Below are 18,300 nucleotides of genomic sequence, written 5' to 3' on the forward strand. Positions count from 1 at the left end.
GGGGGGGACAGGTGGTGCGGCATGTGCAGCATGCAGAGCAGCAACGGGAGATGCGATAAGGACAGGCCATACAGGGAGAAGAAGACACGGGGAGAGATAATACGAGCAAAGGTCACTCAGAGGTGATTCTTTAGCCGAGTTGTAGTCTCGCCAAAGATGTAACGCATGACACGCCCCACTTGTAAGCATGTCACATCCACATTCATGTATCACATAAAACGTCGCTGTTCGATTGTGACTGTAACTCCGCTAATTCAAAGACCCGCTGTGGAAATGGCATGAAGACATGCCAAGAGGATTTGCATTTGCCTTGCGGGTGGGAAAATATACATATTGGTAATCAAGGACACTGGGATAGCGGTTAGCGCGTCTGCGTCGCAGTCATGACACCCCGTGGAGCAGGGGCTTTTCTTCGGTCAGACGTTTAGTGGTGCTGACTGCAATACACACACGGCCAGGCAAAATCAATTGCACTCTTTGGCATATTTTAACGCAATTTCGCTTCCGCATTTATAAAAGAGGAGCAGAACACTTTACGGGAAAGACAAAAGCATCAAGTCTGATAAATAGTGTTGGTCATCGAGAACCGGGACTTGACTAACATACCGCTTCTGCCGGAATCGATCAGATTTTAAAATACCGGTGCAGAATTTCGATGCCAAATTTCGTGATTCCCAATCTTAATTGAGCCAAGGCACATTTTTGAAGTTTGAAAATTTACACAGCACACCACCAAACAAAATTATGACCGAAATAGGATGCATATGTCGATTTCATACTTTTTGCCACCTCATAGCTATTTTTTATTTCTGTCACTATAAGTACCTGGCATAGATAGATGGACAAAGATACATTTTTTAAAAATTAACAAATAGTTTTCTCACCAATTATGTGAAATTTGCGACGTTCCTGCGGCACACCGTTAGCGCTCTCACAGTACACAAATATGCCCCGGCAAACTGGTTAGGGATGACTGGCCTAATTAAATTAAAGCACGAACAAAGAAAGACCTATCGGAAATGCGCGTTACGTTCCCCTTCATCCGGTGATTAGCGCGGGTCTGAAAGGTAGTTGGACAAAACATGACTGCGCTGCTGAGTATTTCTGCCCAACGGCCGAGATTGACTCTTGGCCCGTGATCCTTCCAAAGTCGAAATTCATTCTTGGCCCATGATCCTTCCAAACTGGAATTTGTGAATGTTCAGCATGATCGCTCTGCATGAGTATTCAGTTAGAAAAAAGGAAGATGGTTTCTGCTCAATTGCTCTGTTCTTTTATCATCACGGGACCAACTAAAGTGAGTGAGTGTGTTGATCCTGTTTAGAAAAGAATGCGTGCCTGCAACAATGGACTGTTCAAGCATAATTGGGTGGATTGCTATTCCCCGAGGCACAGTGTTCCGGTGGCATATCAACAGTTCTCAGTCATTTTGCATTGTCAAGTGAACGCTTTCGCTTTTAATGAAGGTTGCGGGTGCTCTTTTTTCCTGCTCATTCAGCTGTTTGCAGGCAGGGTAAGAATTCAGGTGAGGTGGGTGAAATTTGCTGTTAATTGTCTCAGGAGAAGTGTTAAACAAGCATTCAATCGCTCTGTTACTCAGACTACAGATGCGTCATTTTTGAAATATTTCGAACTCCCGGTGGGATAAACAACTTAGTTCTATTGTAGTCAGTAGCTTGGAATCGGCTTCTGAAATCTAGAAGAAAAAAAAAAGGGGGTTGGGGTGCAACTGCCGTCTTCTCCGGAAGTCTTTGTTCGACCAAAAATGTTCTGGGGCCTTTTGAGCCATTCACTGGCAGCATTGCCTTTGCTTGCTTATGCCTTTCATGACTGTAGTACACAGTTGATGTTTGGTCTCATCATACGTTCCGAAATGTTGTTGCTCAGGCATTGAAGTAAAAAGACTAATGATGGGATGTGTATACCGGCTTTACTATTCATACCTTTAGTGCGAAAGCCTTCAGCAACAAAAGTGGAAAAAGCCTTCATCGCTTTCATTAAAGCGACTCTCAGTTTTCAGCCCTGCGTCTTCCCCCCCGGAGACATGACAAGTCTGTGGTAGCAGCAGCTCGACGCGTCTCCCTATGCCGCTTCTTCTCAAGCTGAAGTAAATGACGACTTGCCATGACACAGAGTCAATGTTCATTATATTATATATATATATATATATATATATATATATATATATAGAGAGAGAGAGAGAGAGAGAGAGAGAGAGAGAGAGAGAGAGAGAGAGAGAGAGAGAGAGAGAGAGAGAGAGATATGGATATAGATATGGAACGATTACGACTGACTTCGATATGGTACTGCTGAGTTCAAGAGTGAATGTTGTAATGGGTTTCCTTGTCATTTTGCAATTTGAATGAATTTCAGTCACGAGGTTCCTGTAAACGCGGACTTTCCAGCAAAGAAATAGCTCTGTAATTAACGACGCAATGCATAACTCAATGTATTCGATGCGCTTACATATTTTAAATCAAAACAGATTTTCTCATTTGTTTATTTGTTACACCCCTAATAGATAGCTAGCGAGATAGATAGATGGCGCGCGAGAAGATATATACCTAACTAGCTAGCAGGATAGCTAGTGAGATAGATAGCTAGATAGATAGCAAGATAGATAGCTAGCTAATAGGCTCAATAGATAGATAGCTCGATACATAGATGGATAGCTGGATAGATGGATGGATAGATGGATAGATAAAAATAAGTAAAATCAATTGATTTTCAGAAGGAAATTCAGCGTGGTGAGTTTTGACTGTTGTTGGTAAACTTTACATTTAACAGTAGTCCAAACATACGGTGTAGATGCATACACACACACACACACACACGCACGCACGCACGCACGCACGCACGCACGCACGCACGCACGCACGCACGCACGCACGCACGCACGCACGCACACACACGCACACACACACGCACGCACACACAATTTGGTTTCGGGCTATCACTACACCTTGCCTTTAATTTGACAGCAAGGACGTAATCGAGACACGTCTGTGCCTTTAAGAGATATCCCCTTCATGTAGGATGAATAATTCAGATTGCATCGAGGTCCTGTGAGGTGGGACCAGAGTCTCGCCTCCTCCTCCAGCAGTCGGACAACCAGGAAGCTCATACATAAAAGATGAAAGGTTTGATAACCTTCATTGCTTTTCGGTGGCACTGTAAACACTTTATTGTCGTAGCATTGCTTAGCTACATGCAGCCTGGAGAATTGCCCGCAGCCTCCCGGCATGAGGCATGCTCATGTCATGCCATATGCATCCTGACTCCACTCTGCAGACAACAAGGTATAAATAGAAACAACACGCTTGCAAGGGGCTGGGGCGTCGTCAAACCTTCAAATTCAATTGTTTGCCAATCTTTCATGAAAAAGCATGAATCGTACACTCACTGTTTAGTTCTCACTTTGCGGTCATAGTGACCAAAAATGTGTCATCACATATTACTAGCCCGATTAACACCGTGTGTCTATTTTTACTGCCGTATCTGCAAAGTGAGCTAAACTGAGCTCTTTAAATTACCATTTTGCATTCTGTTTCTAGGAAGCTTAGTTCCCCGCTTCCTGTTAGGGTGCACACACGCATCTGTTGAAAGGAGCAAAACATTCCTCCAAACGTCTGACGCAAATAGGATAACGTCTACCTTGAGCGCATAAATGATTTTGCGGCCTGGTGGTCGACTGGTTCGTGCGTCTGCCTCACAATGCAGAGGTACATGTTCTCCCCATGCCTGCGTGGGTTTTCTCCGGGTACTCCGGTTTCCTCCCACATTCCAAAAACATGCGTGGCAGGTTAATGGAGCACTCGAAATTGTCTCTAGGCGTGAGTGTGAGCGCGGATGATCGTTTGTCTATGTGTGCTCTGCGATTGGCTGGCAACTGGTTCAGAGTGTTGATCTGTTGCCTGTTTCGAGTTGTATTCCCTTTTTTTCTCCCGTCTTCCCACCTGGGTTCGTCATTAGCTTCCGGTTTGCCCTTTCAAGTTGAGTGGTGAGGTGTCACCGACAACCATTTGATCCTTCAGCAGGAATGAAGAGAAGCAATGGAAGCAGGATAAAACTAAATCCAAAATATGCGGTGGAAACCGGGGCTATTTTTACACACACAATTTCTCTTTGTAGATATTGTGATTGTCAAGATTTTTTTTTAAATCAAAGAAAAGTTTGATTAAAGTATTTATTTGAAAACTAAATGCGACCAGATGAAATTCTTAGTCGCGCATGCTGTAAAAACATGTTACATATGCGGCCATTTTAGTTGTCGTCTCGAATTCTTTCTTACGGTATTTTTATCATGATTCAAATTTGAAATGTATATGATATATTTTGCGATAATATAGCAAAGGTACAACCTGTATGGTTTCCGTCACCATTGGCATCAGTCACTCAATGCTTTGTTTTCAAATTTAAATTAAAGTTGAGTGTCATTTTTTTTTAATAGCACACTCATTTTTCATGCCACAGCTCAAAGATGAATTTTTCAAATTTTCCTGAGAGATGATGACAGACACCATTGCCATTTCTGAACTGACCCAGAAGAGATATTGCCGTGACATTTGCAGTGCTGCTCTGAAGTTTGGTTCATTTACTTTGTTCCAGAATCCAGAGTAGCTTTGCGGCCAGCCAGGTTGCACTCCAGATTATTATTTTTGCTGATAAAGATAATTGCTCATTAAAACACAAAGAAATACGAGTTATGCAATTAATTAAAAACACAACAGCACAGCTACAAAAAAAAAGAGAGAGAGCTGTAGCCACCCATTATGCATTGTCTTTTTAGTGTACAGACTCAAATGGATTACAGAGAGGCGGCTTGGCGACCTCAGTAAAATACTTGCGGCCCCTTTGTCCCTTTGCATCCGCAGTAGCGAAAAGCTTCAATGGTATTTTCGCACAACGCGATGTGCCTGAGGATTATTTTACTGTTGAAGGCCCCGTTCTTCTTCTGCATACCAAGACAAGAAATGGCCTGTATGAAACATATTTTGTTGCTCATGAGGAATCACCAAAGGGGCAACTCATTTTGCAGCTGTTTCTACCAGCCCAAAATGTCGTTCTACCACCGCAGCCTTGTGTGCAATATGGTGACCATCGATCAACTATTCCAGCGCTCCAATCATCCAGACCATTCATAAGTAGCTTGGCATTCATGACTGAATAAAAAACGTTTGAACATTTGTCTTTGTGTATTTCTCAGTCTTTCTCCTTATCAGATTGGTCAGGAGTGGCTGAAATTCAGCTTTGAAGGGCCCCACATCATTCTTGGGTCTCCAGAAACATTCAAAAACCTGCCAAATGCTCATCATTGACATTAGAAGAGCTGCTCTGTTAATAATAATAATAATAATACAAGCATATGCCTGGCAGAAATTTTCCTGAATACACGCTAACTGGAACAAAATTGTTCTCTCTCTGAGTCAACGTTACCAATGGCTTCATTTCTTTCGCAAAGAATTGAACAATTACGTTTTTCATCAGGCAAAAAGATAAAGATAAAATTCTTTGACGAGCTTAATAATGTGGAAAATCCTGTTGAAGTCATTTTATTTTAATTAAGATTAGCTGGGAAATTATTTAGCCACATTGCCGGTGATTTAAATTGACAACTCAAATGTTCATGTACTTCTGCGGAATAATTTGAACTGCAGTGTGTAATTAACAATGCAATAGGGTCAAAACAGGGACTATATATATATATATATATATATATATATATATTTTTTTTTTTTTTTTGTTTTTGCAAGGATAATTTAAAATTAAACCAGGAATTGAAAACTAGCTGATCTGGTGTTTGTGTGTGTAAAAACATTTTAAAATTGAAAAATTGTGACTAAACAGTGAACTTTGTATGAGTGCGCATGCATGCATCAACTATTGGGGATATGTATTTTTTTTTGTTCCTAAGTGGGCTGGAGATAAGCAGGGTACCCGTTCCCCCTTTCACACTGCGCTGGCGTCCATGCCGTTTCAGTGGCGGTGCTGTTGCCAGTGTTCAGTTTGGTTCGGCTTGCGCAGCTCAGTTCAGCCTCTCGCTGGCAAAGAGCCGACAAAAGCGGGCCCGACAAAACGTCCATATATCTGCATGTCCTTCTGTCGTTCAAGCAACATGTTAGTCGAGTTCGCTGGCCTCTTATTGCAAAATGGCAGTTGGGACGCGCAGTCGCCGCCCCCAGCCTGACTCACAGTTTAAATGCAGTGTTTTTCTAAAATGGTGTCAGCACCATCTGGGTGAGTCTGTGATTTCCTCTGTGGTGCTATTTGACATTGACACGGCATGCCGCGGAGATTTTCGACATCTATTCTGTGTCGGGGGAACAAACCGACATGCCGATCCGCATTATGATTGCAAATCAATAACTTAGGCCGCATTGTACGGTGGTCCTCCTCATCGAAAAAAATAAAAACTCTCACAGAGTATATTCATGTGATTCCAACATTGAAATACGATAAATGAAACATGGCCATGCAACTATTTTTTTTAAGGTGATTCACGCATGCCCTTTATGTGTACATCCATGATCGTGATCCGTTAGCAGTTAGCACAGAGCGAGGTCGCTGCAGATCTCCAAGTCACTTGCTGTTGAGAAGTCACACATTTACTCAACAACTCTAGAAGATAGCTTGCGTGACATAATCGCTTTGACTTGTGGCTCATTAGCCATCAGGTTTCGTCCCGAATGAGAATTCGTATCGGTAGAAGCATACAACGTTGTGCAAAGCAGTCACTACAACAGAATTTTGCAATACTATAATAATAATAAATATACTTGGGACACTGAGTTCTAGCTTAAATTTTCAATGAAAAAAATGGGCACGAGTCCACGGCTTGCCGCATGTTCTGATTAAATTACTCTTCATTTGAAAAGAAACCAATATGCTCACACAAAGGTGAAACGCTAATGCGAGTGAAATTACCTCAGAACAAAACAATGACTCAATGTTTTGCGGTCCTTTTGACCGCATAGCAATACTCGATATCTTTTTAACTTCAAATGACTTCATGAATTACGATAAAATGCATCTATCGATGAACTAAAAGATGCATTTTATGTCAATGAACAAGAGAATGTCAATAAGCTTGTTTTCTATTGTGTAATAACTACACACACTGTCGTTTTTGTATGTCCCATGTGTGCCTTTCAGAGGTGTGGCCTAGTAAGTGACATCAAGAGCAGCACGAAGCCGGTTACTTCCGTGTGAGCAAGGGCGTGAGTTGTGACCGAGAGCAGTGTTCGAATTAGGTATTTATTGATTTGACAGTTTTGCTTAATAATCTCTTTCGGGGTTTTTTTTTTCCAATTGACTCAAGCAGCTTTGGCTCACAGCACAAATCCAAAATGTGACCAAGCGATTGCTCACAACTCAAAAAACTAAAAATTGGGACACTTGATTGGCAAGGTACCGCAGTATTTTAGACACACACTCATGTTTACTGTCGCTTGTTTCTTCAGGATTATTGATGCACTACCGGGTCATACGGATGATTTTCATCTTGCTATTGTGAACACTCATCCCGTAAATCTCATGGATAGTTGGACGGCTCGTTTATACTGCACGCAAATGTTTGACACAATCTCTTCAGTCCACAGTATGAGCGAGTGTCTCCAAACTTTTGAGTGGTTCTGTATTGGTCGGCACATTTTCAATCATCACACTTATCTGTGGCGTTTATCCTCAGGAAAGACAAGTTCTGTTGCTTTCATATTGAATTTTTCCATGGTGCCTATTTGTCAGGTTCAGGGTTAAAATCGCAAGTGTTTCAGTATGGCCTTGAGATCGGGCCACAATCAGATATGTGGGGGATAAAAACGATACGTTTTGTACCCAAGGACAGCAGTGATGAATGATGTCATCCCGATAAGGTGAGACACAACTTTGTCTTCCACACCATGTAGGCAATCACGTTCATGAAACTAAAAGCCACATGCAAATAGCGAGTTGTGTTTTGTTCCCGATTATCAGTGCTCAGCTGGAGAGTATTAGCATTTTTTTTTTCCATTTTGTTCATCAAAAGGTCGGATCACACATTGAGACAAAGACCTTTTAGTGGAGGCTTGGCTCGGCCGCCTATCCTAAACGGGCTTTCATTAAGCGCAGTGGCGCAATAATCTTGAAACGAGAGATGAAGTGATGGGGAGACGAGATAAAGACATGCGGGGATTTCTGCAAAGCTTCTGCCGTTAGTCTGGAGGCCCACCGTCCAGCCAGTCAGTCACAGAGAGAGAAAGCCGGAACATTTGCCATCACACTCCAAATCAAGCAGGAACAAATCGAAATAAAACTCAATATTCTGCTGATCTTCATGGACTCGAGAATGCCATTTTCTTTGCTGCGACTTTGCTTTCGTATATGATCTCGTCGTCGACTTCAATCTCCCACGCAGTGATAAGGGGCGGCCCTGGCCACCCTGTTGCTCCGCCTCTGCCTCTCTCGTCTCTTTCCCTGCTCACTTTTCTCTCAGCACCTTGGACAGTAATTGAAACTCTATAATGCCTTTCTGGAGCCATTTCCACGACACTGCAAAGTGTACACGCATTTGGTCTTTCACAATTTATGTATTCAAACAGCTAAAAGAGGATAGCAAGCTCAGAATACAACATGATTACATCCAGCATGCATAAATCATCACGAATCATCACTTACTCCGCCAGCGCGGCCCCAGCACAGCTCTTAACACACTGCTAATAATGGACTGTTTGCAGCCATTTTCGAACAGGGGATGCTGCGTTTTTTTGTTTTTTTTAACTCTGATCTAGCTACGGTCCGTTTAACAGCGCCATCAAATGTTCAATTGTTCTCTCCAACCCTGAAGATGGGTGTACGTACGCTTGAGTAGCACAATACCGCCACCTACAGTAACGCCTCGACCACACAACAGCGAAGACATAGCTCTCTGCGCAATGAGGACATTGGAACCTCCAAAATCAAACCAAATCTGTCTGTCTGACTTTAAAGTCATCATATCGCGCGATTCCGAAAGTCATTGACACCGCCCTAAAATGTTTTAGAACTAACTACACTTAGATGCCAGAAGATGGCAGCAAAGCACTACAAAAATGCAAATAGGTGAGTTTTACAGAGAGTAAAGATTGGATTCCCTCGCAAAAATCTACAAATAGCTAAAGTCCTGAATCGTGAATAAGTAACGTTTCGTTACCAGTGGAATTTTTTTCAAATACTACTGGAGTTTTAAAATGAATATATCGAGTCAGTAGAAGAATTTTTCCTTGAGTGTGATTCTTGTTTCTTTTGCCTGTAGCGTCGTCTCTCTCACACACACACACGCACGCACACACGCACGCACGCACGCACGCACGCACACACACACACACACACACAAACTCAATGAACTTGGCAGGAAGTGAAATACTATCAAAAAATATGCTTTCTGCAAAGTAAAAATGAAGTTGAAAATGAAGTTTTCACTGCACTGTTAGATTTGCCTTCGAAGTTTCCCACAGTACTTGTTGGTGCATCTCAAAATTAGTTAACCAGGAAACCATAAGGAGAGCAGGTTGGCAGCAGTGTGCAAGTGTGTACATGTAAAAAAAAAAAAAAAAAAAAAAAAAAGTAGGGCTGTGAATCCTGTTTCCTCCATTCCTCAAGCATGGACAGCTCTGGCTCGTATTTGGCTAATTAGGTGCTGCATCCGCATTCATTCAGTCCAAGGTATTGGCACACCCACAGACGTGTACACACACACAGTGTGTGTCTGTGTGTGTCTGTGTGTGTGTGTGTGTGTGTGTGTCTCTCCCTCTCCCTCTCTCTCTCTCTCTCTCTCCCCGAAACACATCTCACCATCCAAGGCAACAGAATTTTGACTCAAGCAACCAATGTTTGTGCCACCGTCCTTCAACTAAAAAGCCCTCTTCATCATTGCCTTTCTATTTGATTTATTTAGTTTCCATTGTTATTGATGAGCACTTTTAACATCCATTCTCCCATGAGAGAATCACCTTGAAAAAAAACACACATAGCACATACGATCAGCTACATGTTGGGCTTTTGTGTATGATGCTCACACATTCCACAATAACACACTATCACATACACACAAAAAAAAATACTTCTTTCACATCACACCCCCCCCCCCCATTCGACTTGTTTTATAGCCTCTCACAATCCTCTTACGGCTGATGACAACGCGGGGAGTACAGAGGGAGCCCAGAAAAGCATCCGCAGCTCTCTTTTCAACGAAACACTTAAAGCAAAGGTTTTCTTCTGACATAACACTTCACAGCAAAGAGGTCAAACCTTGTGACAACATTCCATTTCACAGAGACTGTATTTATGATGGCCTTGTTTAGCGCTGGATCTCATCGCAGGTAAGGCAAAGGTTGTCTCGGAGTCCCCATGACAGCGTGGAGACGAGACGGGCAACAAAGTGCACCATTTGTTGCCCGAAGGGGTACTTTGTGCCATCAATTGCGTGGAGGCCCTTTTTTTTTTTTTTTTTGCACTTCATGAAAATATTCATCAATGTATTGTCTCATCTCCGCTTTGCTACTGAAGGACTCTGATTGCACTCGCTGAAAGGTGTGTCATTTTAGAGAGCATGCTCAAGGATGTGTGAAGGGGGGAAAAAAAGCACCGGTGAGTGCACCCTTGCACGGGCGCGAAGCACACGACAAGATGTTCCAACTTCTACGGTTGTCTTACCTCGAAAAACGAAGGCTTTGCTGCTATTGTGAAGCCCGGCCACTTGGGTAATTCCATAGGTAGCGTTTGCCAAGTCAAGTTCATTGATTATATCAATTTGGTAGTCTTGATCCGTGCCAAAAGCCAAAACTGGCAAAGAGAGAGAGAGGGAGAGAGAAAGCACAGATTTCAGTCAGGGCACGTTATCGCTGCTAAGCTTAAATTGCAGTTGCGTTTAAAGTGGTTTGGAACACATTTCATTGATTTGATTCTTGCAATGAAATTGCACGTCATTGGTCTGCAGCCCACACCTGCGCTCCCTTTTGCAGCATCAGTATTGGGCGCACTGTGCGCGGTCGTACAGAGTTGTCCTTTTTTTTTTTTTTTTTTTTGGTAACCTCATGCAGTCTCTTAGTTTGCCAACGGCAAGTGATTCAAACAAACGCGATCGCATGTTTTCAACTGATCACTTCCGACCGATGAGTGGAGGGGAAAAAAACCAAAACGACGCGAATTTTGCGCCGCTCACAAACAACGAGGTCATCTTCTTACCTGGTTTGGAAAAAAGCAAAAGGTATAACAAAGCCACGGAAATATCCATATCCATGTGTTGGAATTGCGCGATAGAGAGTCCCGAGTGCTGCGTCTCGCTGGATCCACGAGCAGCTTTATTGGTCCGCGTGCGCGGCTCCCACTCCGACTAGACGGGCGAGAACTGAGGAACGGTCCACCACACACGAGCAGGGGATGCTGCAAAGCACAAAAAGCATCGCTCTTGTGTGTTGCGGCGCAGACACGCAGTCACTCCTTCCTCGCACTCACGGGAGAAGATTCCGACGTTGATCCCTTTGGTGAATTGCAGCTGACCTCGGGGAGGGGAAACGTGGAGAATGAAATAATCATTCAGCGGAACACCCCCCACCACACACCCCGCCGCCACACGTTCCAGTCTTAAAGGTTAATGATAAGAAAAAAAGATTTTTGAAAAAATAACGGTAGATTTGAGGAGAGCCAGATTTAGATTTGCAGTGGTAATCACACCATATCAGTTATGGGTCACCAACATGGTGCCCGGGGGTGCCAGTTAGTCCCCATTAAGGGCCCATTAGTAGCCAGAGGGCCTGTTTCTAAAAATAGCTCACATATGACGGGACAATTGCGATTTGTCAAGAATGTTGTGTCGTAATCATATCAGATGATGATTTAAAAAGCATATGTAATGAATAAAATCATCCATTTGCTCCCGTAATCCTAACAACAGTAAAGATGTGAACTTCAGGCAGAATATTTGGTTGTTTTAAAGCGTTGTCCTTTCGCGTTTGTTTAACTTTACAGAAAAAAAAAAAAAACAGCAAAAATTGGAGAAAAAAAAATTCTTTTGGGGCCGGCAGGACATCGTTATCTTTTTCTTATGATGTAATGTGTAGAAAAGAATGAAAAAAAATATATGGCTTATTTTTGGCAGGTTTTCGGACTATTTTAAAATAACGAATATCAACCGATTCAAATCATGAATAATAGGTAATTGGAGTACATTTGTTATTTCACAAGTGTGGATCAATCTGGCGGCTCCTGTGTGGAGTTTTCGTGTTCTCCCCGTGCCTGCGTGGGTTTTCTCCAGGTACTCTGGTTCCTTCCCACAATCCAAAAACCTGCATGGCAGGTTAATGGAACACCGTCCCTTCGTGTGATTGTGAGCACAAATGGTTGTTCGTTTCTGTGTGCCCTGCGATTGGCTGCCAACCGGTTCAGGGTGTCCCTCACCCTACTGCCCGAAGACAGCTGGGATAGGCTCCAGCACGCCCGCAACCACTGTGAGGATCGGTGGATCAGAAAATGGATGGATGGATGGATCAAACCGGTAGCCCTTTGCATTAATCAGTACCCAAAAAGCCGCTCTCAGCCTCAACAAGTTGGGTGGCCTTGGTCTACAATTTAGTTTGATCCCTTACCTCAGAGTATGTTCACCATTTTGAAAACGACGTGCTTTCCAAAAATTCAGCGTCACATCCAATTCCGCCCCATGCTGTCACGCATCTGTCAAAAGGAACAGTTGGCGCTATCACCTCTTGTCTACGAAGCCATTTTCATCATCTCAAGTTAGAAAACACCAATTGGTTCTCCGGTATCCTTTCCTCGGGGGCTCCTCCACATTGAGAGCCATTCATCACACGTTTCCCCCTGCCAGCCTCTTATTTGTGAACATTGTCGGGTTGTCTGGGTTACCTGTCTCAAACCCAGCTGGCAAGAGAAAGGCCAACACTGTCTGCTTTGTGTTTACGGCGGTCACACAAAGTGATTGGCCTGCTCCACCTGTGAAGGTATGTTCCACATCAGAGATGGTAACATCTGCTTGGGGATGCTGTCAAAGCGTAAGTGCTGTCATAAACAGTACAGTGGTACCACTCCTTACGAAATTAATTGGTTGTGGAAGAAATTTCTTTACTAGAAAACGTAAGTAGAGACGCGTTTTCCATGTAAATGCCCTAATCCGTTCCAAGCCCCTCCAAAATTCAGACATAAATGTTTCCGAAAGCATAAAAATGCATCAAAATATGTAACAAATACATGTTGCAATTTGACTATTGCACAATAAATGAGAGTTGTGCAGAATTAAAAAAAACTAAGAATAAAGAATAAACATGATGCTCATTTTTAACTGCGTCCTTGTCGTTTTTTGCCCTCTTTACTTCATGTTCTCTCTCTCAGAAGTGGGTTTTGCCCGGCGTTTTGTAAAGAACTGATCCAAGGACGTTCGGTTTTGTCGGCTTTGAACAATGCTTCGAAAATTTCCAAGGCAAACATCAGCATAGCGAGCGATCGCCCGACTGGTGAACACTTTTTTCTGGGTTACTCACATTTACGTAAAACTATCCGAACACCTCCTGGGCGAATGACGAGGACGCTGCATCGACACTTATCTTTCTACACACATAGGCACATACGGTATGGGGGTATGGGTAGAATATTAGAAGTAACAGTTTGGGGAACAGTGAGGATGCAAGGGATGAATGGCAAACTTTGATTTGTTTTTTTCCCATTCATTGCTATCAGACTTTTAAGAAGTAAAAGGGATCCAAATTTCCTAATGAAACTATTTTTTTTCTTGCGTCAACAATCACTTTTAAGCACTGTAATCGCATGTTTGTTGACAAAGACTCCCACTTTTTTTTTTTTTTACGCCAGTAAAAGAGCATCTTGATGGCGATGGGTTTTAAACAATAGTTGAACTTAACAAGCATGTCTTACGTAATTAAGGGAGAAACAAAGAAAACAACAAGCCGGTGTAACTTCAAAGGTAAAGCATTTTAAATGTAATATTCCAAATGAGCTATCGCAGACAAGTTGTTGACAAGAGTAAATAAGCTCGTGCTGATTTCCCAGAGCCTTGGGAAAAGCACGTCATTGTTTGACTGTCACAACGTTTCTGCGGCCTGTCACCACTATTTAGCTCACATCAGAGAAATATGGAACGTCACATTGATCTTGAAGTATATTATGTGCAATTGTGTCAATGCCGAGGAGCATTCTTCACGACTCTGGGGAGGAATGCATATGCGTTGACAGATTCAGAGGCGGGAAGAATCTTTTTGGGGGGGGTTTTGTGTGTTTGTGTTTGAACAGAGAACAGCAAAAATCAAAAACTCCTTTTCAGTCAATTGGGTCGGACATGATGTGAGTACCCTCGCTGAAGTGAACACACACTCAGGGAGAGCAAAAATATAGGGGTAAGACTTTCGACATGATTAACTTTACAAGGTACTCCCATTTTAAAGACGATAAATGATGGCAGCACTCAGGCCCGGAAATTCGGATTCCTCAACGATGTGGTCAATGCCTTTCGCCGGCGCTTCTAGTTTATTGATTTTTACACACTGGTAGTCACTGCGGCTTTATCTCTGGAATCATGAATTATACTACATTATAAAATGTCTTTTCATGTCATTGCCACTTATTCAAAGCAACTTATTTTTTGAGGGGGGGGGTTGTCTATCAGTGGTGAGACTGAAAAGAGTGGAGGCTGATTTCAAAGCCAAGGAAGCAACCGAGAAGTAGCTGTAAAGTTTAGGCAGGGATTAAATTTAGATTTTATATGCACATGTGTAAATGCTTTAAAAAAAATCCTCTTTAGAAATCTCGTTTAATCTTAAAATGCATGACTATATTTTTCAATAGCAATTACTTGTTCAAGTTTTGTGCCTTTGTACAATCCGTGGGATCAGTTGCAATGCATGGATGTGAATGATAAAAGTAAATTGCACATTTGTCGAAGGAAATCTAAGGTGCTTGATGAAATGTTTTGTAAAAGATATGCTCATTAAATTGCAACATTTTCTTCATGTTCTTTTGCTTCGCTACACCAAAACAAAGGAAAGAGATGATATTGTGGTTATTTCTAGCAGTGTTTGGTATAATTGTAATGGTCTGGCCCACTTGACATCTACCGAGGCCGTATGCGGCCCACAATGTGAAATGAGTTGGACACCCTTGATCTAGAGGATGAGACATCTGGGCCACCTCAAGTTGGCTATTTTAACAAGCGTTGAAAGAAAAAGCATCACATTTATAATGTCAGCCACAACTGACGTCTGACTGAATGTCAGTAGACGAGAGAACGGGATGCCGTTTATTGTCCCTTGCTTTTGAAGCACAATTGGAAATGCTGCAATGGAAAAAGGTTTGTGACGGAGCTTTTCTCCCCCACCCCAAAAAAAGAAAATTGTCAGCACAAGGCAATTACAGAGTCAAAGAAATTGTTCTTGGCGCCGGGTCACGATGAACATGAATTGTACCTGCAAGACGAGGTTTCAAAAAAGTGAAAAACTTATCAGAAGCTTGGCCCATTTTTACTCTATTTTTTTTTCTTGAAAGCAGAAGGAAAAAAAGACGGGCACAACTGGAAAATTTAGTTACTCTTGAGGGGCTTCCTTTTTAAAACACAATCATCATCATAAGAGTCATTGGATGACAGTTTGGCGTATTTGACTGCCAAGTTCCTTCGTTTTTGTTTCATGTGTGCTTTTGTGTATGAATCAGTCAACATGCAGCTCATTCTCCGAGAATAATAACGGAGCGGCCGGGAGAATGAAAGCTCGCTGGCATGTCGAGTGGCCTTTACGAGCTTCGGAACACTTTGAATTGATGAAGGCGTCGTATCGTCTGATGTGCATTCATCATCTGACATCGCAGCGTCTGCCTTGATCAGAAATAAGACTTGGAAATGGTTACTCCTTTTAAAGGGAAAAAAAAAAAAAAACAGGACTTTTCATTGTCGGGTGTGAGATGCGTAATGCATAGAATTTTTACAATATGCAAGCATCATTTAATTTTCAGGAACAGTATGACCAAAGGGAGCCGTACATGTTACAATAGTCAATTGCACATTGATGTTGTACTCTGGAAATAACCTTTCAAGCGGAGTTTCTATGAATTCGATGAATTGATGGAATTATTGATGTGATAATAAATTGCAACAACATTGGAGAGTGACAGCTGTATTTTCCATGCATTCTAATTAGCAAAACGAGCAAGCCATCGCGCCTGTGGTCAAAGTCAAACACGAATGGCATTTTCAGGTTGGAACCTCGTGACCTGAGATGGCACCGTGTGAAGCAAGACCACGGTTTTGTTTCCGGGAGCGAGAATGAGATGAATTGCCTTTTCGCCATTCTCACCATGACAACTTCCTCGGCAATTAGCGCCGGCTTTGGATTTGAAAGAACAACAGATGCGCAAAAAAAAAAAAAAAAAAATGCGGAGCAGTGATTACGACTTCAAAAAAAGCTATTATTATTCTCGCTTACATGATTCAAACCTTATCTGGGAAATATGCCGGGTGGGTGAACTTCCTCTAATTGCTTTTCTGCAGCGGGGGTTGCCTTTGCTGACCTGTGTACTGCAACTCTCACAACACGGCAGTCACAGCTTGACAGCTGATTTGCGATAACAAATGAATATAAGCCACTGGCGGGCCCTGAGCTTCTCATTCATTTCGACGTGACAGACCTGCTCATTTTCCGTTCTGCGCTCTCAATTACAAAAGCAGAAAACAGGACCAGTCCAACAGTAATAAGGGGAATTTGTTTCGCTATTCCCGTGCATTATAAAAGCTATGGAAAAAAAAACTAATCATCAGAGGTTGATCACTTTTCTTTTGTCCAGCTCATCAGTTTGTGATCTTCTTCTTACTGGTTAGCTCCGCCCACCGGGTCACAAGTCACGGAACTTCACGAAAGGAAAATCGGGAGTACCTGGAGAAAACCACAAGGACACATGCAAAATACAACATTGAAAAACGTCACTTTCGAACCGAACCCGCTAAGCCACCATGGCGGCACCGCAACTCGAAACAAACACTAGCGTTGAGCTCGTTTGCTCTTCGGCGGGCGCCGCCTGATGGATGCCCAACTGCCAAAGCGGACGACAAACTGGCGATTGCAAATATAGACGTGATCGTAACTTGCCGGAACAGAGTCTTTTTCACAGAACGGGAAGTGTTTCTTCCAGATGACTTCGGCTTTGTCTGGGCCCATTTTAACGGAAAAAAAACAGCCGCAGTCCGAAAGGCATTAAAAGTATTTCACGACCGGTGAAGTTTGGGAGAAAGAAAAAAAGTTTGCTACCCAAATGATTGATGTCATTGGGTTTCATCTGGGATTGGACCAAATAGCATACCGGAAGATCAAGGTGACACCACCCTGTTCTTCTCGTGCTTGTTTCCCCTTCAAAGATGTATGATGACTCAGCTCTATAAAAGCCCGGATATAATCATAAACCAGAAACCACAAATCTCAGAAGATACGAGATACTTCTACAGTATATTCACTCCTCAATGACAGCCCATGAAAGCAGCGACTGGCCAAGCCATTGCAGTGGGCCTTACGAGACGAGGATGCCCTCCATTTTTATAGCTAATCCTAATATACACTCTTAGCTAAAAAGTCATTTGTCATTTCCGTCCTTTCTCTTTCAGTCGCCTTGAGGGATCATATCGGGGCATGCTCAAGTCAGAGCAGCCCCGCAGAGCAGTCCCATCGACTTAAGTCTGTTACTTCATGAAATGTACACACCGTCTTTTGAGACTGTATTGACTGGTCAATGGTGACCGTATTTTCCGTATTGTAAGGGCGTACCTAAAAGCATTCCATTTTCTCAAAAGCCGACAGTGTGCCTTATAATCAGATGAGCCTTCTATATGGATCAATATTCTGATTTCCTGGACGTGGTATGTTAAATGTTCTGGATAGCGCTTTGTTACAGCTGCGGTGGTTGTGAAGGCTCTATATACATAAAAGCTGTCTTGGATTGTTTTGTATTCCCTTAAGATTAGCGTAGTTCCATCTCGTGGATGCATAATGCAACCGCAGCCACTATTGTAGCTTCTATTCTATGCGCCTTATAATGCGGTGCGCTCTATATACGAAAAAAGTTTTAAAATGGGCCATTTAGTGAAGGTGCGCCTTATACTCCCAAAGCGCCTTATAGTGCGGAAAATACGGTAACTTACAATGCAGTCATCATTCACATGAACATCGTCATTGAAATGTAGAACGATACAAATAACTTCGATCAATTGAAAATTGTGTATATATAAATATATATATATATATATATATATATATATATATATATATACACACACACACACCGGTG

The 18,300-nt window shown here is 42.5% G+C and overlaps 1 protein-coding gene across 1 annotated transcript in view; it reads right to left on the reverse strand.

Annotated features, from left to right (window-relative positions):
- LOC109519706 (protein kinase C-binding protein NELL1) overlaps nt 1-11,530 on the reverse strand; it is a 120,408-nt gene extending 108,878 nt beyond the window's left edge. Inside the window, exons 1-2 of the mRNA XM_019876401.1 lie at nt 11,200-11,530; nt 10,669-10,797 (exon numbers count right to left, since the gene is read on the reverse strand). Coding sequence (XP_019731960.1) covers nt 10,669-10,797; nt 11,200-11,254 — 184 coding nt within the window. The 5' untranslated portion in view covers nt 11,255-11,530. The remainder of the gene's footprint in view (nt 1-10,668; nt 10,798-11,199) is intronic.
- Between the last annotated feature and the right edge of the window lie 6,770 nt (nt 11,531-18,300).

The sequence above is a fragment of the Hippocampus comes genome, unplaced genomic scaffold (assembly GCF_001891065.2).
Source record: "Hippocampus comes isolate QL1 unplaced genomic scaffold, H_comes_QL1_v1.1 scaffold150, whole genome shotgun sequence".
NCBI classification, from domain to species: domain Eukaryota; kingdom Metazoa; phylum Chordata; class Actinopteri; order Syngnathiformes; family Syngnathidae; genus Hippocampus; species Hippocampus comes.